This window comes from Esox lucius, chromosome 19, assembly GCF_011004845.1.
Source record: "Esox lucius isolate fEsoLuc1 chromosome 19, fEsoLuc1.pri, whole genome shotgun sequence".
Taxonomy (NCBI): Eukaryota; Metazoa; Chordata; class Actinopteri; order Esociformes; family Esocidae; genus Esox; species Esox lucius.
In genome coordinates, this window is record NC_047587.1 from 26,772,254 (window position 1) to 26,796,224 (window position 23,971).

A 23,971-nucleotide genomic window follows, 5' to 3' on the forward strand; every position below is an offset into this window, starting at 1 on the left:
CCTCCAGTATCCTTTAAATGAGTATGCATGGGAAAATAAACATTTGTTTACCAATACATATCTGTATATTTTTTTCATTCAGGATTCATCCCTCCACTCTGGCTATTAAGCTCTAGCCAAATGTGTGTGGAGGCCTTCCTGTTCTACTGTTATTCAGGTTCTCTAACAATGAGTTTGGGAGGTTTGCAGTACAGTGATTTCAGCTGCTCTACATGAGCAGGCCACCATGGACCAGAGAACAATAATGATAATGATGATGAGGGGAGATTATAGGAGCTGGGGGGGGGGGGGGGGGTGCGGGTGGTTGGGATACAAATGTATATCCACCACTCCCCCCACCAACCAGAATAATTCACAAAATTCTTGACTACAGTGTTAAACACATTCAATGGGATTTCTGCTTCTCACAAGTCATGTTGTTGGCATATGTTTACCTTGCGCAGCGGCGACACATCCAGTAGAAAGGAGAAGAGGAGGCAGTGGCAAAGATGACAGCACTCCAGCAAAAATGCTTTTCTGATGAGCTACAACAATGCACTTACTCCCACGACACCAGCTCTCTGTAGGGAATCTCCTCCTAATTTCCACCATCCATAATAAAAAAGAGCTACATTAAACAGTGCCATTAGTGCCAGCAATTTGTTTTATTTTCAACAGAAAGAGAAATGTTATCTGTGGCGGACAAACTTAACCCAATTAAAGCCCATTGTGCACAGGGGCCTTGCAGGATTCACCAATGACGCTGAGGAACGAGCAGCACAGTGTAGCCAAACAACTTTGGGGAGGAAAAATGGATGCCAAATAGGAAGACAGGGGAAAAGAGGAAATGGGTCTTGAGGAATGGATGAAAATACAAAATACACAGTCTGTCTATACTGTCTGTGTGCGTGTGGTGTTTTGTTTTTAGCCGGGTCCCCAAAATGAAAAAGGTTAATTATGGCTTAGGTCTTAACACATTCAACGGTGATAAGTGCGAATTACGATAGTTTTAGGTTTAGGGGTTAGGTTTGATGTTTGAGGTTAGGGAATGTATGCATTAATTTTTTCTGGTTCCCAAAAATTATCTAAAAATTATCATGTGAATGTGTGAGAATCAAAAATAGCTTGTGACTTCTAATAAATGCACTATATAACCCAATTACATACCCTCAACTAGCCCATACTTACAGTTAGGTCCAAAAAATATTTGGACACTGACACAATTTTCAGTTTTGGCTCATTACGCCACCACAGTAGATTTTAAATAAAACAACTTAGATCCAACTGAAGTGCAGACTTTCAGTTTTAATTTAAGGGATTGAACAAACATATCATATGAAATGTTAAGGAATTGCAACCATTTTCGTTCACAGTCCCCTTTTTTCAGGGGCTCATATTGGACAAATAATCACAATCATAAATAAAATATTAATTTTGAATACTTTGTCAAGATTCCTTTGCAGGCAATGATGGCTTAAAGTCTGGAACGCATGGATATCACCATTTGCTGGGTAATCTCCTTTGTGAGGCTTTACCAGGACTTTACTGCAGATGTCTTCAGTTGTTTGTCCATGGGTCTTTCTGCCTTAAGTCTTGTCTTCAGCAAGTGAAATGCATGCTCGATCAGTTTGAGACTGACTCAGGTGATTGACTCAGCCATTCCCGAATATTCCACGTCTTTATCTTAAAAAACTCCTGGGTTGCTTTCGCAGTATGTTTTGGGTCATTGTCCATCTGTAAAGAGAAGCACTATCCAATCAACTTTGCTGGCTTTGGTTGAATCTGAGCAGACAATATATCCCTATACAATTCAGAATTAATCCGGCTGCTTCTGTCTTCTGTCACATCATTAATAAACACTAGTGCCCTAGTGCCATTGGAAGACATGCATGTCCATGCCATCACACTGCCTCCAACATGTTTTACAGATGATGTGGTATGCTTCGGATCATGGGCCATTCAATGCCTTCTCCATACTTTTTTCTTCCCATCATTCTGGTACTGTTTTTTGGCAAATCTGGGCTTTCTATTCTTGAGGCTTATGAATGGATTGTACCTTGTGGTGAACCCTCTGGATTTGCTCTTGTGAAGTATTTTCTTTATGGTAGACTTGGATAATGATATGCCTACCTCCTGGAGAGTGTTCTTCACTTGGCTGGATGTTGTGAAGGGGTTTTTCTTTACCATGGAAAGGATCCTGCGATCATCCACCACTGTTGTCTTCTGTGGACATCCAGAACTTTTTTGTTGCAGAGTGCACCAGTGCCACACCTGGAATACACTACCTTTCAAACATTTGGGGTCACATAGAAATGTCCTTGATTTTGGAAAGAAAAGCAAATTTGCAAATATCATCGAATTAATCCAAAATACAGTATAGACTACGTTTATGTTGTAAATGACTATTGTAGCTGAAAACGGAATATCTACACAGGCGTACAGAGGCCCATTATCAGCAACAATCAGTCCTGTGTTCCAAAGGCACATTGTGTTGCTAATCCAAGAATATCATTTTATAAGGCTAATTAATCATTAGAAAACCCTTCTGTGATTATTTTAGCACTACTGAAAACTGTTGTGCTGATTTAAGAAGCAATAAAATTGTCCTTCTTTAGACTAGTTGAGTATCTGGAACATCAGCGTTTGTGGGTTTGATTACAAGCTCAAAATGGCCATAAACTAAAAACTTTCTTCTAAAACTTGTCAGTGTATTCTTGTTCTGAGAAATTAAGGCTATTCATGGGAGAAATTGCCAAGAATCTGAAGATCTCGTCAAATGTTGTGAACTACTCCCTTCACCGAACAACGCACACTGTCTCTAAGCAGAATTGAAAGAGGGAGGCCCCAGAACACAACTGAGCAAGAAGACAAATACATTAGAGTGTCTAGTTTGAGAAACAGATGCCTCAAAGGTCCTCAATTGGCAGCTTCATTAAATAGGACCCACAAAACACCAGTCTCAACATCAAAAGTTACGAGGTGACTCCGGGATGCTGGTCTAGGCAGAGGTGTAAAGAAAAAGCCATATCTCAGAATGGCCAATAAATTAAAAAGATGGGCAAAAGAACTAAGAAACTAAACAGAGAAAGAACTCTGCCTAGAAGGGCAGCATCCCGGATTCACGTTTTGCTATTTAATAAAGCTGCAAGTTGAAGACCTGTGAAGCATCTGTTTCTCAAACTGGATACTCTAATGTAATTGTCCTCTTGCACAGATGTGTACCAGGACCTCCCATTCTGGTGGCCAGTGTGCGCTTTTCTGTGAAGGGAGTACTACATATCATTGTACGAGATCTTCAGTGTGTTGACAATTTCTCTCACGGAATAGTCTTCATTTCTTAGAAAATAATAGAATGAGAATACACAAATAGTCAAAGTTTTCAACATCAACATTATAAGTGATTGCTAATGATCAATGGAAACATCTGAGCTGATACAAGATTACACCCACAACTACCCCCCTACTATGTATCCACCACTACACACCCCCTACTATCTACCCACCACTACATACCCCCTACTATCTACCCACCACAACACACCCCTTACTATCTACCCACTACTACATATCTCCTACTATCTACCCACCACTTCATACCCCTTACTATCTACCCACTACTACATACCCCTTACTATCTACCCACCACTACATACCCCCTACTATCTACCCACTACTGCATACCCCCTACTATCTACCCATCACTACATACCCCTTACTATCTACCCACCACTACATACCCCTTACTATGTACCCCCCACTACATATCTCCTACTATCTACCCACCACTACATACCCCTTACTATCTACCCACCACTACATACCCCTTACTATCTACCCACCACTACATACCCCTTACTATGTACCCCCCACTACATATCTCCTACTATCTACCCACCACTACATATCCCCTACTATCTACCCACCACTACATATCTCCTACTACCTACCCCTCACACAGAAATACATTCAGACTGCTGCACGTTTCCAAACATTCAACCTTTTAATACAAGTATAAAACAGATGGTTTCTCATGACCCTCAGGCTGATTTAAATGAGAAGGGGGTATCAATCTAGACACACAAAGCCACCCCTAACCCAAATCACTCATCAACCCCACCCTCTACATCCCCACACATTGGAGTGTTAATTGTTGTGATAACACCTCCCAATAACAGGGGTCTAATTATCAACATGTTTGGCTGTTAGAGTGCTTACCTGGCACTCATCCGTGGTGCTGTGGGGGGGTCTGAGCCGGAGGATTCTAATGAAGATCTTATTCACAGCAGCAACTACAGGCACAGTGTGTGGTTTAGGTAACGAAGAAACAAGTCCCATTAAGAGCCAACTGCAGACCAGATCCTGTGAATTCTGACACAACGGCGCCAAGAATATTCATAGTGATACATTTTGATTAATATCCAATTGTGAATCTAACTCAGGGGTAGAAACTTAGCACAAAATGCTTCAGGGTAGGGCCCATCCTTCTGTGGATTTCCATGTTTTTTATGGTCAATTTACTTAACGTGCTAAAATATGTGAAAGTTATATTTGTCATTGACTAAGTCCGTCTGATGATCCATCTTTCCATCTACCCATTTGTCTGTTTTACAGGAGTTTGTTTTTCTCATTCCCCACAAATCTCTAATCAACAGTTCTCAGCTGGTGAAATGAAGCATAAACAGTTCTCCATTACTTTGAGAGTTGATGGATTCTTCACAGCTGCAGCCAAGGGCCTGTGTTTAGGAGTTGGAGACACAAACAACTGGAGAACATGCCTGACCACACACGTCCACCCACTCCAAAACAGTCAGACTGCGTGCCACTACCACACGACACACTCCTGAACGCAGCCCGACAATCACACTCTGACACAACCACATGCTAATTCTACTCCAACAACGACTGTGTGTCACTACCACACGACACACTCCTGAACGCAGCCCGACAATCACACTCTGACACAACCACATGCTAATTCTACTCCAACAATGACTGTGTGCCACTACCACATGACTCACTCCTGAACGCAGCCCGACAATCACACTCTGACACAACCACATGCTAATTCTACTCCAACAACGACTGTGTGCATCCCGCACACAACCAAATGAGAACAAACAGTAGCGGACCATTTTTTGCCCCCTTTATCTTCGGCAATGTACAATTGATGGTGTACTGGAAATACATTCAATACACATCACAATTACTTGGTTATGTCTACAATGATATAGAACAGACTTTGAATAGCAGAAACAGTTGTACGGGCAGAAAATCTTTCTTGCATACACCTTTAATGGAAGCCTTAGTTGTGTTTATTTAATATACATTAGTATGCCACAATCAAAACATAATAGTTTTGACACGGTCTACAACATGGATGAAAATAAAAATGTCGGGCACCTTTATCTGTTGCAAAACACTTTTAGTAACATAACTTCCCACTAATCTCAATAAGTTCAGTGAAGTACTTATTTCACGCACTAACAGCGAATAAAAAATTACAAAGAAAGCAATCTTCATGCAAAACAACATTACAGGCTTTTGGCAAAAACAATGAACGTATAAAGAGGGACTTCTGATTGCAATAACTGTATAGCCTTTCCATTTCAAAGACAAACATTTTGATATTGATGATTGCAGTGGTTTTAAAGATTATAATTGAGTGGATCTATAGCACCATCTAGTGATCACAATGGTCTGAGTTTACAACATATCACTTGAGAGTACGAAATTCATTGTTTGGGACAAAATCATTTTATAAAACTTGTTTGACATGGAGTACATGGAGATTTAGACATCACAACTTCCACATTTTTATGCAAAGGGCATTTTGAGGGTTCTTAACAGGGAACCTGAACATATTCGTAACAATATGACCTGTCTAAATTCCTTCTAAAATCACAACTACCACTGGAAATGATATGGGGAAAAGGAATCACCATGAACGTTCTCAAACAGCTTTAATTTCTCACTTTCACCTGAAAATGTAAATGAAATTTACTGTATTCTTCTAATAGTGTAAAGAGCATATTCCAATAGACAATCAACGTTTCACATTTTATGCCAGTATTATTTCAAATGATTTCCTTAAACAAAACATACCGATAACACAAGCTCATGCCTTAGGGCATGTTACAATGCAGAGCTGCTGAGCATTGTAGTCGATGCTCAGAACACAATACTTTCATATTGACCACAAGCATGGGACATGAGGACAAATTTAAATTGCTAGCATACAGATCCTCCTAGGCCCAGTCTAGGATGCAGACAGGCAACTGTGCCTGAAGAGATGAGAAAAGAGATGAATTCCTGAAGACACTGAGGAAATTAGAATTAGATACTTTTCATTATTTGCCATATTATTCTGTTTATTATATTGTACAGACAATATTCAGATTAAAACAAAAACTAAAAAAAACGATAAATGAAAATATAAAACAACAAATAACAATGGATCTTAAAAAAAACGATCTCATTTGTTCTGACTAGGCTCATGAACACTGTGGGTCAACCAAACACTCATAAAAATTGAGCTGCGTACTCCCAAACAATCAAATATTCCATGGTAGCTTTCTAAGATGTGTCTCGGAAGGTCTATCTACACGGGGCTCGGGGAGGAGGAGTGGATGGTCCTGAGAGGGACGCAGCATCAGGGCACGGAGTGGACAGATATTACACGCCTCAGGCCAGTAGAACAGTGGGTTCTGATCAGCTCACGTTTCCTGGCATCTTTCCATTGCGTTTTTTCTTCACTCAGCGCCTGGGTGTGTTTGGGCGTGGAGGCAAGCCACCTGATCAGAAACATGAGAATGGAAAAGAAACATTGGACGATTAAATGTACATTGCCATTGAGGAGGTTGACGCTTTAAAAAAACTGCTTCGCTAACCTATGATTATGCTTTCTCCTGTGTTCTGGTGCCTTGGTCGGCTACTGCTGCCACCTAGGGATGTGGAGGTGGTATTTAACGGTCAAAGGGAGTCCTAACGCTAAGTCACCTAATACTTGGCTATTGTGTAGCAACAGGTAGTATTGTTACTATTGCATTGATTTTGTAATGCTTGGGGTGCACCAGGGCCTCCAAGGGCAACCACAGTCACAACACAAACCTTTTGCAACGCTTCGACTAACGGCTTTCAGCTGATGGCCCCAAAACAGTATTTGCTTGTAAAATATTTTTGCCATTTGTATTCGTTATTCTAAACATATTGGTTCGGAGTTGTCTTGAACAGTGTCAGGAGGAGACATCTAGAATTTTTAAATATCTTCACAATTAAAAAACAAAACCATATTTTCAAGCCATCCAAGTCAGTACCATTTTGTGAAGATTGCTTATATCGCTTAGGTGCTAGAGCGAGCGAAATAATTCAAATAATTTGCCACAATTATAAGACAATGGAGATTGTAGCATATAAATTAAGTTGCTCATTCAATGCATGCAGGGAATGCATTATTCAAAGGTTTACATTTAACTTGTCAAAAATAAGATCCAATACTAATTATGTAGGATTTATTTTATGTTTGCTATTCACCAGAGGAAGTGGGAACTCAAAACATGAAGCCACATAAATGATCACGCTGCTAGACAGAGCAATACATTTGCCTACATAGTTGCAGGGTGCCACAAAATCCCATCACAGCTAAGGAACTCAGAAACACCTGGTTATCACCCCTGACTTAAATCAGATGCTAATTGAGACCAGGGCATTTAACTAACATTTGTAAAAGTTTCGGCCCTCATAATGTACACCTTGTCACTGTAAAAGACGCAGTCCCTGGGAGCATGCAAATCATACTTTTAGCTTACTCTCTGAAGTGGTGCCAAGATTACAGACTTAGCCGTTGACTAATATATATATATTACACTGACTGAATGCTTCTCAGTGAAATCTCTGTAACAAGAATAACTTTTTGAACCAGTATTTGTCCCCAGAGGCATCACGAGCAACAGTGACCTGCATGTGATGCTTCGCTTGCATCTTTCTCCCCTCCTTTTAGCCAGACTGAAGAGGAGGAGAGTCACTTACAGCAGACGACTGCCAAAAAGAAACAGGCACTTTCGTTTTTTCAGTCAAAAGGGTTTCAGCTCACTTGTTACATAAACAACAATAGAAATCAAACAGCTAATTGTGAATCAAAAATGAACATGACCTAGCTAGGTGACAAGCACCCAGGCAGCCGAATACAACGTGACGTTGTCCTGCCGAATCAAACGTGACTGTTCAGAAGGCAGTCTGGAACCCAGTCTAGCAAGCTGATTTATAGTTATATAAAGCATTCAGTAACCTGGACAGGGGAGGAGCCCAGACTGGGGTCCCATATGAAGGCTCTTCAGTGAAGGTGGGGCTCCACGCGGGCTGTGTGTGGGCATGGGGCCACTCTGCGGTGGACCACGAGAGGGAGGGGGACCTCTGGGATTAGGGGCGCCGTGGTGGTGAGGGGGTCCTCGAGACAGTGGGCCGTGGGGGCCGTGAGGAGGGCCGTGGGTCGACGAGGGGCCACGAGGGGGTGGGGTACCATGAGGGGAGCGGTGAGGGGGTCCCTGACCCTGATGCATAGACAGCAGTGGAGGCGGCTTGGTTTTGGGGTATGAGCCTACATCGGAAACATCAGAGAGAATGTTAACACATAGCCATAACAGGGTCTGATTTGAGATGTTCAAATCTGCTGCCAATCATGTCCACCCTGTAGATGAGACCCAACTTTTTCAGGTAGAATTTCCAGGGCCCATTTTTGGGGGGCACCAAAAATCAAATAAACCAAAAATCTAAACATTTCTATTTTTACACTAACCACTAATCCCTGTTAAAGAAATCAATTAATACTACATTTACAAATAATCTCCAAATAATCTTGTAAGTCCAATTTCTTTGTGTATGCCCAGTATAACAGCAGAAACCACATCTCTACCTTTGAAGAGTTCCTCACCTGGAGGAGTCATGAGGGGGGTGGCAGGGTTCTCCCCCATCCCAGGAGGGGGCTCTCTGCCATGCTGGCCTGAGGGAGTGGGGAGCAGCGGTGGGGGTTTCCCTAAACCAGGAGGCAACATTTTCCTCCTCTCAGGCTGGGCGCCATCGCCAGTCTCAGTGGATCTTGCTGGAAAAAAATACATCCATTAGAACAGTCCCTACATAGGAGTGTTTGACCAACGCAGTAACACCTGGTCATTTCGTTCTATTTTCAGCCTCTGATAATCCTATATTTCACATGACCAAATAGCCATGTATGAAGTAGTAACATAACATTTCACCTTTTCTTTGTTATATAATAAAAATGTGCACTGTGCATCAACACTATGATATCTACGGTGTAGGTCTGCACCTTGTAGATGGTCCTGGCGGTTCCGGAGGTACTCCATCACAGTGTTGATCTCCTCGGGATACAGGTGGACTCCCTCGGCCAGGAAGAAGAGCAGCCGGCGGGTGTCGGAGGGCACGGCATGCCTCTCCACCTTCTCCCTCTCCAGGTAGTCATCGGCCAGCTCGGCTGCCCGGGCGCCCATCTCTGCTGGGTCCTTCTGCTGAGCCCGCTCCCCAAGGCCCCGGCCGTACTCCGCCATCACAAAGTCCATGGCATGATCCTTAGGCATGTTGCGGTGGACTAGTCGAGGAGTTGGAAGTTCACAGTTAAAACATCATACAAGACGATAACACAGGAGGTCTTGCTCTCATGTCCCTCTTCCACACAAACAGTGTTCTCTTTTTGGTGTCGAGTGAAAATGTCATGACAATTGGAGACTGCATGTGCGTGTTTTTGAGCGGAACGGTTTATTGGATTTGCGGTGAATTTGCAGTAGAGTGGTGTGCCTGTGCACTGCATGTTTTTGAAACAGGTCATCTTGAAAATGTAAGGGCTGATGTTAAAATAATTTTCATAAATATTCTTTGAATACAGGTCATCTTTGACAGGATGAATGTTTTGTTTTAAGTATAATTTTTTATGCTTAAAAGGTTATTGTTAAAATATGTGCATAATTTAAGTAGTAATAAATTATGTGGGCTATACATTCACACCTATTAACCTACCTGAGGTAGTAAAAGCCATACACAGCTAGGATATAAGTAATATTAATTAAATAAATAGGTGGAAAAATCTAAATCTGTATATTTGTGTGTTCACTGGCAAGTGGATAGTCTGACCACAGTCAGTGAAAAGAAACGTATATAATCTAGTTGCACGATTGGTTGTCATTGTTGGAGGTAAAGAAAGATTATATTTCATCCCTGCAAGAACGGTCTTTACAACTGAAAAGGTAGGTATTACAAATCCATGTATTGAATTAACTCTTGTTTATTCAAACATCATCTATAAATGGTTGCATTGAATACCTTAAAAGAAACTGGTATAAAAATAGTTCTAAACCAGTGTCACTAATATAGACAAATAATTTAAGAAAATGGTAGTCTTTGTTAGCTTGATATTTTATGCAGATATATGGAGATGTGCATTTTGGACAGTGACAAGTTTGTGTGTGTTTTGTGTGTGTATTTAATTTATATAATGACTATGAGGTTAAAGACTGACAGCTTCAATTTGAGGGTAGTTTCAGAAATTACAGCATCTTTTGTACATAATCCCCAACTTTCTGGAATTTAAAAATGTAAGGACAGACTGTAGTTTATAAAGTAATCGAACTTCCAGCATTTTATCCTTAAGAATTTGCTCCTACAAACTGTTGCAGTTTGTGTTGGTATTTTCTCAAGTCTTTTGCCCAATAGAAATGAGCGACAAATCATGTAGTGTAATTACTGTAATTATTGCAAATCATTAGTTTCTGAAGACATCTAAATAAGCGTGGATGATTAGGCACAAAATAAATTAAACATTTTTAATGACAAGAGGTTAGCATAACAGGTGTGATAGGTATTTACCTAACTTTCCAGCTCTTAAGAGTCATCGTGACCCATGATAACCCATAATCAGGGTAGCATAAAGATGAGTTGAATTAAACATTACTTGTTGCTAACAAGTTAGTTTGATAAAGTCATGTAATATGTAAAAATGCCAGAATATACAATAAAATTGTGAATTTGTCCAAACACTTGATTCCCTAAACTTATTATGTACAAAACAGCTGTCATTTAATATAAAGAAACTCCCCCAAAAGAATGTTAAGTAAGCCTTCCAGCTAAGTCATTAATTCAAACGTAATTTTATATTTTGTGAAGAGATATGGATACAAACGTGAAGTGAACGAGGACTTTGAAGCTCTAAGGTTCTACAGAATCAATAAAAAAATAGAACTAAGACGCCATGCAAATGTGTCATGGAATTTCTACATAAGGCCAGAGGAATGTGTTTTATAGTCAATATAAAATCTAGAGACAGTTCTTATGCCTGGGGCAAAGCAGAGTGCCTGGATACAGTCCTCAGCTGTGGTATTTCAGCCATGTACCACAACACCCCTGAGGTGGCTTATTGCTCTTAAGCTGAACAGAAAACAAGGCTTTTTGCATCATACCTGTTGTATATGGTATGATATACCATGGCTTTCAGCCAATCAGCATCCAGGGCCCAAAGTAGTCTATTTTAACTTGGCATTATCGCTTTTTTAGAGATGCATTTTAGATTGTTTAGTTAGAAGGGGCAGGTGACTGTGGGGACTTACTTTTGAGGGATTCTGAAAATATGATTACTGTGCACGAGGACAGAGCTACATTAGTCTGTTCGACGAGAATACATAAGGGGGAACCGTCGGAGCGGACATCTTGTAGGGCCCGGGTCAGGCCTGACTCTGCCTGCAGGTAAATCATTTCCACCGAGAGGCCGCGGTCCTGCAAACAGTGGCCTATCGATTTGGGGTAATCCCTTGAAAGAAGAGAAAAAAGCTGGTTATTGACTTCTGCACACAGACAGAGTGGTGCGCAGGCATGTCGTGTGACAGGGACCCTCTCCGCAGCACCGCTGTGCCGTGGCAGCATGTCCAGGCCTGGCTTCATTCAAGCACATGAAGACACCGACCATCGGACCAGTGAGGAGCAGGATAACTCGAGATTCCTGCAGGCCTAGTATTCAAAACATGTGTGATAGATCAGGCAGGATTTTAATCAACCCGAGTACTTTATCGGCAGACGAGCATTTGGAATTGGACTGGAATTATTGGTGCGTTCTTTCACTTCTACAGTGTTAGAATACCACGGGCGTTAATGACAGTGACGAGGTTCATTCAGAACACAGTGGGGCAGTGGGGTTTCTTGAAGCCCACATACACACACTATAGCAACACTTGTGAAGAAAGTTGAAAAATCTGATTCCTAAACACACACACTATGGTGAATTGATGCGGAACATACTGAACCTCCCCACACAATTGGATTCGGGCTGCGTAGTCAGTTTGTTAATCTTTCCTGCACAGAAAAAGCATCAGCCAGTGCTTAATTTGGGCTGGATACAGACAGATCTGGGACGTGGTGACCCTTATCCAGTACCTATTGGGACCTGCATGTAATTTGACAGATAAGGTTATATGTCTGAATAAGTATGAACCATTAGAGTTTGACCAACAAAGAGGTCAGAATTAAGTAAAATAAAGCTAATGAAATAACAGAACTGCCAATTGCAGTCACGTCGTCGCGTTTGCGGGCAACAGGGCGTCAAAAGGGCATGTGTTTACCAGCTGTGGTGGAGTATTGATAGTGAGATAACGTTAGAAATAACATCTAAAAGACAGTTCATTTCATTTTGTAAGCCAGCAGGTCATTCAGCACCTAAACAGCCCAGAGAGAAGAGATCCATGGATACTATGTGAGTGTTTGCCCATTAAACGAATGTTCCAGGAACCGTGCGGTAATGTTAACGCCTATGATCCGATGATGTTGACATTATGGTGCAGTCAGCTAGGCCTATCTCTGGATTGGGTGCAATGCTTGAATTATAGGCTTATAAGAGATGAGTCTGGTTGTCCAACAAGTTAATTATGTGGGCACAGACCAGTTTTGGCAGTGATGACATTTATGGATGTGTTAAGGCATTGTGTTCATTATATTTAAATTTTCCACTTATCAGCATGTGCATGAGGCTTTATCTCAGTTATTTCATCACTGTGGTCCTGTTATAGCTTGTTCGAACTGGCACCTCATTCCTTCTAAAGATTTACAGGAGCCGCATTCCCTTTGAAAACCGGGACCTCTACATTTACAAATTAAGCACTGGCATCAGCAAAACATTTTCTAAGTGGTGACTTTTTTCTAAATATGGATGTTGGTTTGTTTTTTAATGAGTCAAGTTTTGTCCACAATATCCCTGAAAAAGTTAGTTTCTTTACCAGGCAGATATGTCTAACATTTGCAGCAACAAACTGGGAGCAATTTGGGTTAACTACTTTGCTCAGGGATAGAATGATATTTGGTTTACTCGCCTAACAATCTTGACTACTAAGCTACTTTGCTGCCCAGTGTAAAAACGAACCATGTGAAGACAGGTTGAGAGGAACATTTATGCTTAAATTACAGGACATTGAAAAACAACTTTATAACTATACGGTTGTCAGATAATGTTATTACTAAGGGAATTTTACAGTTAACTGGATGACATACCCATTTTAGTCATTCAACAGACATTCTCACACAGAGCGTTTTATAGGGAGCAATATTGGTAAAGCCTTGTTCGAGGGCACAATGACATGTTCAAGTATCCGCAGCAACATGAACCAGATACCTTTGGGTCACCGGACCAGGACTCGAACTACTAGGCTACGAGTTGCTTTACAATAACACCTGTAAAGAGAAACTTTAAAACACTCGGGGTGACATGGACATTGTTTTGGGGTGGCGTATTCAAACCTGTTACCACAGCAGTCAATAGAACTCCTATTTGAACCGGCCGTGTGTTGAGCGCGGCCTGAGAGCGGCATGGCAACTGCAGAGGCTGAGCCCATTAGGTCAGTGACTCTTCAGCCTCCTTTCAATAGCTGACAAATTCATGAAGCGATGGACGCATTCTAAAACAAATTTGGAGATTAAAAGTTTGATTACGGTGAGTGAGTTTAATGGGTTCTCTCATATATAGCACTTGAAATATCACAGGTTTATTCAGCAAAAAAAAAAAAAAAAGGAAGTTACTTACAAATGTATTGCAAGACTTCTGAAATTCCAGAGCTTACAGTATTTGTTCGCCAAACCTACGATGGTCTGTGTTAAGAGTGCATTCGTACAGCTTGTTCGGCATTGGAGGGTCAAATGTCCAGCATCGGGGTGAGACTGGAGAATCATTCTTTTTATAATCAATAAAAGCAGTTTGGATTGGAGCAACCAGAGAATCAGTCTTGTTTTAATCAATGAAAGCAGCTACTGCCCTGCCCATGCTCTCCACAGCATTGGACACATGAGCTGAATGAACAAACTGGATTATATTTCCAACCTCTGGGCTCAGAACCATAACAACTAAAATGCATTGGTGGAAACATAAAATACAATGATATAAATGGGGAGTGAAAATATGGCCAGTTACAGTCAGTAAAAACTGTAAAGGCTACAGAAGATTCAGTTAAATAAGTTGTTATATTTTCCCACATTTTTTGATATGCAAACATCTTAGATGACACTTTCTTGGACAATTATATTTGGTTATTTGTGGCTGATTGTTATATTTTTCATGTATGTGGGGTTTGTATTAATGAATTCTTTAGTCGTTACATATTTTGAGGACATAAAACCTATGAGACGTGATTTTCATTGACTAACATGGCACCCTGTGAATGTGTGTAGCAGATTAAATACTTTGACCTAATATAACATGACAATCATGTAGATCCAGGCTAGAAGAAGAGGATGGAAGATAATATGAACATGTGTTCCAAATACATGTTTTTGTGTTGGATTCTCCTACATTTTTCAGTAAAGTGTCTGTAGTGAATGTTGCCATTAGTATTTTTGATGGGCATGCCAAAAACCTATATTATGGGATTTCAAACAATCCCAAACTGAGTTAAGTCAATGTCTGGATTAAGTAGTTGCAATTTAAAGTAGATTTGTATCATCTTTATATTTTTATGGAGAGAAAGTTTTAATTCACAAAATGAAACATAGTTATCAGCGACATGAGGAAAACAAACCAGAACAGGGTCTGATTTATGAACATTTCAAAATTTATATTAAAATACATGTATACAGTACTGTGCAAAAGCCTTCAGCCACCTGAGGACATTTTAAAGCAATCTGAATTAAAAATGTCTGTTAGAAAAATGTTCCGTCTAACCATTTCGCAAGATATCAATTACCATCTGGTTTATAGTATTCATGTTCATTTGCATTTTATTTAATGTTAAATTGAGTTTCTTTATGAGCAAATCAACACTTCATGCCCAGGATGAATAGCTTTAAACAACATGTTCAAGTGGCCTAAGACCTTTACACAGTACTGTATGAATAAAACCTATCAAACTGTAAAGAAAAACATGTAAAAGCCACCACACAAGTTAAAAACAGTGCTATTACTGTAACTCTTTAAACAAACTAATAATGTACATTGCAAAAGTTCAACCAATAAACTGACTTCAGTTAACCCGTTTACGTCATTGTCATTCCGACATCTAAACTAACAATGTTAAACTCCCATACAAGTGATACCAAACCAGACAAGTTTGGGCCCATTTCTAACCACAAACGCAGAGTAACACCATACAAGGGGCACAAACAATATTGCTCAAGAAAAACCAAGAAAGGAACATTTGCTCTGTATTAATAACAATAATAGTGGCTTAAAGGTGAGGTACTCACGTGCTCTGGTTGGTCACAGACAGAACCACACAGTTGGCGGGTGTCTTCTCCTGGAGTTGCTTGTAGAAACGCTGATAGAGGACCGTACGTTTGTCAGCTGGACTGTAAACCGTGGGAGACGCTGAGGAGGAAGATAGGCCACATTCTCTAATCCAACTCCCTGCAAGCAAACTTATTTTGACGACAGACCTGAAAAGACATGTCCTTACCATTTTGGCGATATCCTTCATAGTCCATGCTGTTATTAGAGTAGTCCTGCTGTTGATCCGCCTCCTCGTAACTGGATGGGAGACAGTGGGTTTTAGAAGGCTAGGCAATGAACAGTCCCTGTATAAACCTGGTGCATCACTATGGGCATGAGTGGTGCTCTAACCCAGGTCCCAGACACTTATGCCCAAATTAGTAGTCTGGATGAGCAGGGCATCAAACACTACCTTGCAACACACGAAAACCTGGCCCTGATACTACTGGATACAGTAAAACCCAGTGAATTTTACTTTAAAGCGTTCATTATTACGGTCTATTTTGTAACTTAAAACGGCACAAATTGTGGCATATCTATGCCTTTCAGAGAGATGTGCACACTACATCGTTTTAAATACCCATAGAAAGCCTCAGGAGACCTTAATATCAAGTGAGAAGTCGAGGAGAGCAGACGACCATGAGAGAAATAGAGCGCAAGTAGTGGACGACCCACAGTTCCTCGCGGGAAGGTGTTTCCCTATTGATGATGCGTTATATGGGGACCCATTTTAAGCAACAGATAAAAGAAAAACTGGGAACAGTGACGTCTTATGTGTAAATTTGTTGGAGAGGAAGAACACCACACTATGGCTAAGTAAACCAGGAGTCAGTGAAGTAGACATCTATGACTTCCTGGGTGGATTAAAGGGGTTCTCTGGAGTTCCGTTAAACACTGGAATATGTCGTTTCAAAAAATGTTGCGCCTGACTCCTGCTATCATGGTGTACATACACCGATCAGCCATAACATTACCACCACCTGCCTAATATTGTGTAGGTCCCCCTTTTGCCACCAAAACTGCCCTGAGCAGTCGAGACATGAACTCCACTAGACCTCTGAAGGTGTGCCGTAGTATCTGGCTTCAAGACGTTAGCAGCAGATCCTTTAAGTCCTAAGGCTCAATGGATCGGACTTGTTCGTCCAGCACATCCCACAGATGATCACTTGGAGGCCTAGTCAATACCTTGAACTCATTGTTGTGTTCTTCAAACCATTGCTGAAGCATTTTTGCTTTGTGGCAGGGCGCATTATCCTCCTGAAAGAGGAGTACCGTTGCCATGAAAGGGTGCACATGGTCTGCAACACTGCTTAGGTAGGTGGTACGTGTCAAAGTAACATCCACATAAATGGCAGGACCCAAGGTTTCCCAGCAGAACATTGCCCAAAGCATCACACTGCCTTCACCGGCTTGCCTCCATCCCATAGTGCATCCTGGTACCAGGTGTTCTCCAGGTAAGCGACGCACACGCACCCGGCCCTCCATGTGATGTAAAAGAAAACATGATTTATCAGACCAGGCCACCTTCTTCCATTGCTCCATGGTCCAGTTCTGATGCTCACGTGCCCATTGTAGGCGCTTTCAGCAGTGACCAGGGGTCAGCATGGGCACCTTGACTGGTCTGCAGGTACGCAGCCAAATACGCAACAAATTGAGATTAGTGTTCCGGCACCTTTCTATCAGGGCCAGCATTAACTTTTTCAGCAATATGAGCTACAGTAGCTCGTCTGTTGGATCGGACCACACAGGCCAGCCTTCACTCCCCACGTGCATCATTGAGCCTTGGCAGCCCATGACCCTGTCGCCTGTTCACCGCTTTTCCTTCCTTGGACTACTTTTGATAGGTACTGACCACTGCAGACCGGGAACACCCCACAAAGTCTGCAGTTTTGGAGATGCTCTGACCCAGTCGTCTAGCCATCACAATTTGGACCTAGTCCAAGTCGCTCAGATCCTTACGCTTGCCCATTTTTCCTGCTTCTAACACAACTTTTAAGACCGAATGTTCACTTGGTGCCTAATATATCCCACACACTGACAGGTGTCATGATAACAAGATTATCAGTGTTATTCACTTCACCTGTCAGTGGTCATAATGTTATGGCTGATCGGTGTAGGTGTACAGGAAGCAGTGCGCGGCCGTTCTCTTCAGTCCAGTAGATGGCGGTGCACGCACCTTAAACAGGATGCGACCAAAGATTAACGTTCATTACTAGGCAATGTAACTGTTAATCAAATAATTTCGACTGGCTGTGCGTCGTTTTCAAGTACACCCGTGTGCATACATACAGGCACAGGTACAGAAAGCAATGTACACCCGCAAGCTGTAACGACGTTGACTGCCGTGTACCTCTCAGAATCCTTGTGGTCGTCAGTCCTGTCTTCTCTCACCGGGTATGGCGCCGGTCTTCTAAAAGACCGAAGAGGTTTAAGACTGCTGAAAAAGAAGTTGTACAGTTACCCAGCTGACTAACTTAACGTCGTCAATACATTAGACATCTACTGTAACTAACCGCAACTCCAACGCATACAGATTACCATTTTGAATAACGACGTTAGGCGAGTTAGCCAAATAGTCCGTCATCAGAGAATAACCTACGTCCTAGGTAAAATCCAAGGTTACAATCAAATACATGACAGAATGGCAGTTGTTAACGTTATTCATTTGAGCCAGACATGTTATTATAGTCATGACCTTGTAAGTCAAAAAAGTTAGCTCCATGCTTTCTTTAATCGATTTGAAAAACCCTGCTGGGTACACTACTAGTACTACTGCAGATAGCTTGCGTTAGCTCGCGGACTAGCCACCCGTTATAAACCTTGTGCCTACCCTCCGTTTGGGTTAGGTTGGGGCCGTCTGCCGCCTGGTGCCCACGACGTCGACATTGCACCTGCACCAGGTGGGACAAATTTTTAAAAATACTCTGGGAAATGTTTTTGCTAGCTATGTTTGTTGGAGCCAATGTGAACGTTTGCTTCCGACCACTTCCACTATCCTTCTTCTCTGGTATATTGGATCGCAAACAATTGTTTTGAAGATGCATGACGCCACCTATTGTGCGGGATGTCTTCTTTATATTTGTTTTGTCGGATCGCAACCAACATTTTAGGTGCCTTTACCGCCACCTGCTGAACTGAAGTGTGAGACCAGTCATGACCTCAATATATTAATACAGCCTTTGCACTTCAGCCACACCAGTCCAAATCATCACACCCTCTCAACAAACACTCACATATGGACATGTGCACTTAAAGATGCTGGGAGCTCATACCAAATACTGGTGTACTTCCACATTGAGATATTAGACCATTTAGAGGTTATTAGGATTTCTTTACTTTCTTGATTAATATTCATTAATACCAGTATGTCATACAAATTATATATTTTAAGACAGAAAAACAACATAAATACAATAAGGCACATGTAGGTAGCTTGCATCTTCAATCTGCCACAGCAGTCACTGCCAGTGCTCAGTTAGAGTAACTATTATTTTATCTAGGCCTCGTGACCTAAATTATCTTTACTACATCAGCCCTGGTGTTCATCACCTGCCTGTATTCTCATCTGTCCTCATCCCAGCTCATTCTGAAGGTAGAGATGCAACATGTCATTATATAGTTTAATAATAGAAATATTCTGATACCACTCTGGCCATTCTCTTTTAAAAAGATCATGTTATAAAAGGTATAGGTACATGGAGTAGGGGAGACTGGGGGAAAAATACAACCATGTTAAGTGTTCTGATTTTAAACTAATAAATATTATATTATTTAAAGCATTGTACAGATGTATAGTTAGTAGATAGCTATTAGTATAGTTGCTAGTACGCTGTTACTGCTGCATGAATTGTTAGACTAAAGCTAGCAATGTATTTTCTCTGCTTTATTCCTACCAGAAGTATCACAACTTTCCAACCACCTGGGTGTTTTTTTGGGTTGGCAGCTGTGTCTGGTGTAATATATTCATATTTAATTTTATATAATGGTATTATATTTTTTTCTACATTAGTTGTTAATCTCTAAGGTATCCGTTCCAATATTTTTGAGTCACCCGTTCAATGTAAAATGGTTGAGTCCCAGGGAGTCGCCAGCACGGTGCTGCTGTCGCCGAGGCAAATTTGCAGATGAAGTAGCTTGTAGCTAGGTGCCATCATTGCCATGTAATGCTTGTCCTGATAAAGTAGCTAACTAGCAAAGTGGCACTGAACAATGTTGATGTAGCTTGCTATGGAAAACCGAATTGTTTATTTCATCTGTGGAGAAAGTTAAGGTTTATCTACAGTACTGTAGATTGTAAATTGTATATCTCTCAACCCTATTACATAAGCAAAATGAGATGTGTGGTCATATGTGATAAGCAATTGTAATTTACATTTTGTTAGTGTATTGAACTGTCACTCTATATCCTCAGTATATTCAGTGTTTGTGTATTTGAAGCAAAATAAGGCATTCATTTTCATAATGCATTGATTCATGCTTCTGCACCTGGCAGAATAATATAAACAATGTCTCAAAGTAAAATACTGCATCTTTTCCCTCAATGCTTGCGTTGCATATATAATACAAATGGAACTCCCAACACTCATTGAGATTTTGGCCACTGGAAAGACTCGTACAAAACTTTAAACACACAAACATCAAAGTGTAGGACATGTATGATATTTATTAGCAAGACATTAGACTGTCCGTAGTTGGATTGGTATAAATAAAGTGGACATAACAGTAGAATGATATGCCACCTAGGGCTGTCACGATTATGACATTTTAGTTGACGATGAATTGTCGTACAGCAAATTCTGATGAACTATTTAATTGTTGATATTGCAAATTGTATGCCACTATTATAGTGTGAGACAAATAATATTGTTGGGCAAAAAATACACCTGATGGATCCGTAAATGGGTCTTCAGATTTGTGGTGTTTGCACATTTGAGCGCCAACTTTCTTGTGCAAATCCAGCAATTCCCCTCCCCGAAATTACCGGGCTCACTTATTTCATTCAGCTTTAAACCAAAATGGGCTCAGGGATGTGCAGTTGTGTTCAGCTAATCACTGTCGTTAACGACTGCTCTTCACAAAACGCAACAGCGAAGGAATGACAATTACATTTTCCTGCGCATGACATTTCACTTCTCAGTTATTTGAAGTGGCCTTCTTCGCGTAGCGAAACGCGTTTCAATGCTCAGTTAATTAATTCAGTTAAAAATGTACAAGGACCATTTAAGGTTAATATGCAAAAGGAATAGCATATTAATGCGCACTTTCTAATAAATGTACACGTTTTTTACAAATATTTTACCCACGCTTGATTATAAATGTTTATGTCGATCAGAGTTGATGCAACATCTATTAAATAATAACGTTGTGAAATTACATAACAGTGCATTGGTGCAAAACAATTCTAAACTCGAATTTTTAATGAATATATTGGTAAATTCCTCGGTAAAATAAGTATTTGGTCACCTACAAACAAGATTTCTTGCTCTCACAGACCTGTAACTTCTTTAAGAGGCTCCTCTTTCCTCCACTCGTTACTTGTATTAATGGCACCTGTTTGAACTTGTTATCAGTATAAAAGACACCTGTCCACAACCTCAAACAATCACACTCCAAACTCCACTATGGCCAAGACCAAAGAGTTGTCAAAGGACACCAGAAACAAAATTGTAGACCTGCACCAGGCTGGAAAGACTAAATCTGCCATAGGTAAGCAGCTTGGTGTGAAGAAATCAACTGTGGGAGCAATTATAAAAAAATGGAAGACATACAAGACCACTGATAATCTCCCTCGATCCGGGGCTCCACGCAAGATCTCACCCCGTGGGGTATAAATGATCACAAGAACGATGAGCAAAAATCCCAGAACCACACAGGGGGACCTAGTGAATAACCTGCAGAGAGCTGGGACCAAAGTAACAAAGGCTACCATCAGTAACACACTATGCCGACAGGAACTCAAATCCTGCAGTGCCAGACGTGTCACCCTGCTAAAGCCAGTACATGTCCAGGCCCGTCTGAGGTTTGCTAGAGAGCATTTGGATGGTCCAGTAGAGGATTGGGAGAATGTCATATGGTCAGATGAAACCTAAATATAAATTTTTGGTACAAACTCAACCCGTCGTGTTTGGAGGAGAAAGAATGCTGAGTTGCATCCAAAGAACACCATACCTACTGTGCAGCATGGGGGTGGAAACATCATGCTTTGGGGCTGTTTTTCTGCAAAGAAACCAGGACGACTGATCCGTGTAAAGGAAAGAATGAATGGGGTCATGTATCGTGAGATTTTGAGTGAAAACCTCCTTCCATCAGCACGGGCATTGAAGATGAAACGTGGCTGGGTCTTTCAGTATGACAATGATCCCAAACACACCGCCCGGGCAACGAAGGATTGGCTTCATAAGAAGCATTTCAAGATCCTGGAGTGGCCTAGCCAGTCACCAGATCTCAACCCCATAGATAATCTTTGGAGGGAGTTGAAAGTCTGTGTTGCCCAGCGACAACCCCAAAACATCACTGCTCTAGAGGAGATCTGCATGGAGGAATGGGACAAAATACCAGCAACAGTGTGTGAAAACCTTGTGAAGACTTACAGAAAACGTTTGACCTCTGTTATTGCCAACAAAGGGTATATAACAAAGTATTGAGATTAACTTTTTTTATTGACCAAATACTAATTTTCCACCATAATTTACCAATAAATTCTTTAAAAAATCCTACAATGTGATTTTCTCTCATAGTTGAAGTGTACCTATGATGAAAATTACAGGCCTCTCTCATCTTTTTAAGTGGGATAACTTTCACAATTGGTGGCTGACAAAATACTTTTTTGCCCCACTGTATATCATACGAAATCGGGTACCATGGATTTTCATAAAATAGTCTACGTAGGTTCCTGAGACCAGGTTGGCCCTAGACATCCTAACTGATGGAAACAGACCACATGCTGTGTTTGAGACGTTTCTAACATTGGCGTAAAAATCCCTTATTCATATTGGAAACTATTGTGCAAAATAATTGCGGTCTGGCTTAAATAGCCTAATCGTGATCAGGCAATTATGTAAAAATTGCAACAGCCCTAATGCCACCCTACACCATTTGAAACATTTTCTAGAAACTCCACTCTCTCAACCACATTTACATTTCTTACTATCCATGATCTTCCCTGTCCATTTTTTACTATGCATTATCTTCTCTACACTGAAGGAGAAAAAGTGACCTAACAGTCCAATCGAGTTCGACTCTCCGTGATGTGTTTAGTTTGAACGTGAATTTGAACAATTTCAGCTCAGTCTGAAAATCTGGCTCTGGTCTGGTGATGTGACCTTTAATACAAAACATACTTTTAAAAATCATTTATTGCAATATTTTATTTGTTATGAATTTCACAGGGGAGGATGGTCCTCCCTTTCTTCTTCAAAGGATCCTTCACTGAGCTCCACTCACCAGGCAAATGATCATTAGATTGGTAACTTGTTGAAAGTTAAAGTGATAAAATTACAAAAAGTAGTAAATTGCTTTATATCTACAAAATGTTTACATACAAAATTTTTAAACAACTGAAAAAACTGATTGCAATGAAGCCAGGTGTCAACCGAATGGGTAAATATATTAAACACAAACAGTTTAACAGTGCAAATTGTATAGCCAATTCTACAAAAACACATCTGAATATTTTTGTACTTTAAATTTTACTGAGCATGCCATATGCAAAATAAAATGATTTTAAAACTGCCGTGTTTGATAAAAATGAAAACAAATACAGAATATTGCCTAATTGATTATATATTGACCAGCACACAGATCTGACCTGCTACATATTTTGTTTGGTCTATTGTAATTAAATGCCAACCTACATTACCGTAACATAGAACTTTTAAACTTTTCTTTCTGAGCAAAAAACTGTAGTATGTAGTTCCTTAGGTTAGCTACAACACTACATTTCTAAAAATAGTTAACTACAAAAATACTACTGACATTTCAGTAGAGTTCAACTACCACCAAGCTACTGCAAATTGTAGTTCCATTACTAGTTGAACTACATGTAGTTCACTACCTTGCATCACAGCTAAATGGTAGCATTTTAGGATATCTAGAGACCTATTTTTGCATTTTCAAACATCATATCTGAATCATCCAAAGTGTTTAAAATGTTACATGAAGGTAAATAATATTTGTACCAATAAACACATTCTTCACACATCACATTGATTTGATAAATCATTGGGCCTCCTTTGAAGGCCTAGAAGTCCCATGATG

At 40.6% G+C, this 23,971-nt stretch overlaps 1 protein-coding gene across 4 annotated transcripts; it reads right to left on the reverse strand.

Annotated features, from left to right (window-relative positions):
- Nucleotides 1–5,238: 5,238 nt before the first annotated feature.
- On the reverse strand, nt 5,239–18,756 carry si:ch211-216l23.2 (uncharacterized protein LOC565061 homolog). 4 transcript variants are annotated; one of them, XM_010894022.4, is made up of 9 exons: nt 18,546–18,756; nt 18,066–18,149; nt 15,903–15,973; nt 15,694–15,814; nt 11,586–11,785; nt 9,299–9,577; nt 8,888–9,073; nt 8,264–8,572; nt 5,239–6,770 (listed from the first exon to the last, which is right to left on the reverse strand). In XM_010894022.4, the coding sequence occupies exons 1-9, from the start codon at nt 18,599–18,601 to the stop codon at nt 6,733–6,735; spliced, it is 1,344 nt and encodes a 447-aa protein (XP_010892324.1). In that variant the 5' UTR covers nt 18,602–18,756; the 3' UTR covers nt 5,239–6,732. The 4 variants fall into 4 exon arrangements, with proteins under 4 accessions (XP_010892324.1, XP_010892325.1, XP_010892323.1 ...); XM_010894023.3 differs by having other exon boundaries at nt 8,906–9,073; nt 18,066–18,152; XM_010894021.3 differs by having other exon boundaries at nt 18,066–18,152.
- Between the last annotated feature and the right edge of the window lie 5,215 nt (nt 18,757–23,971).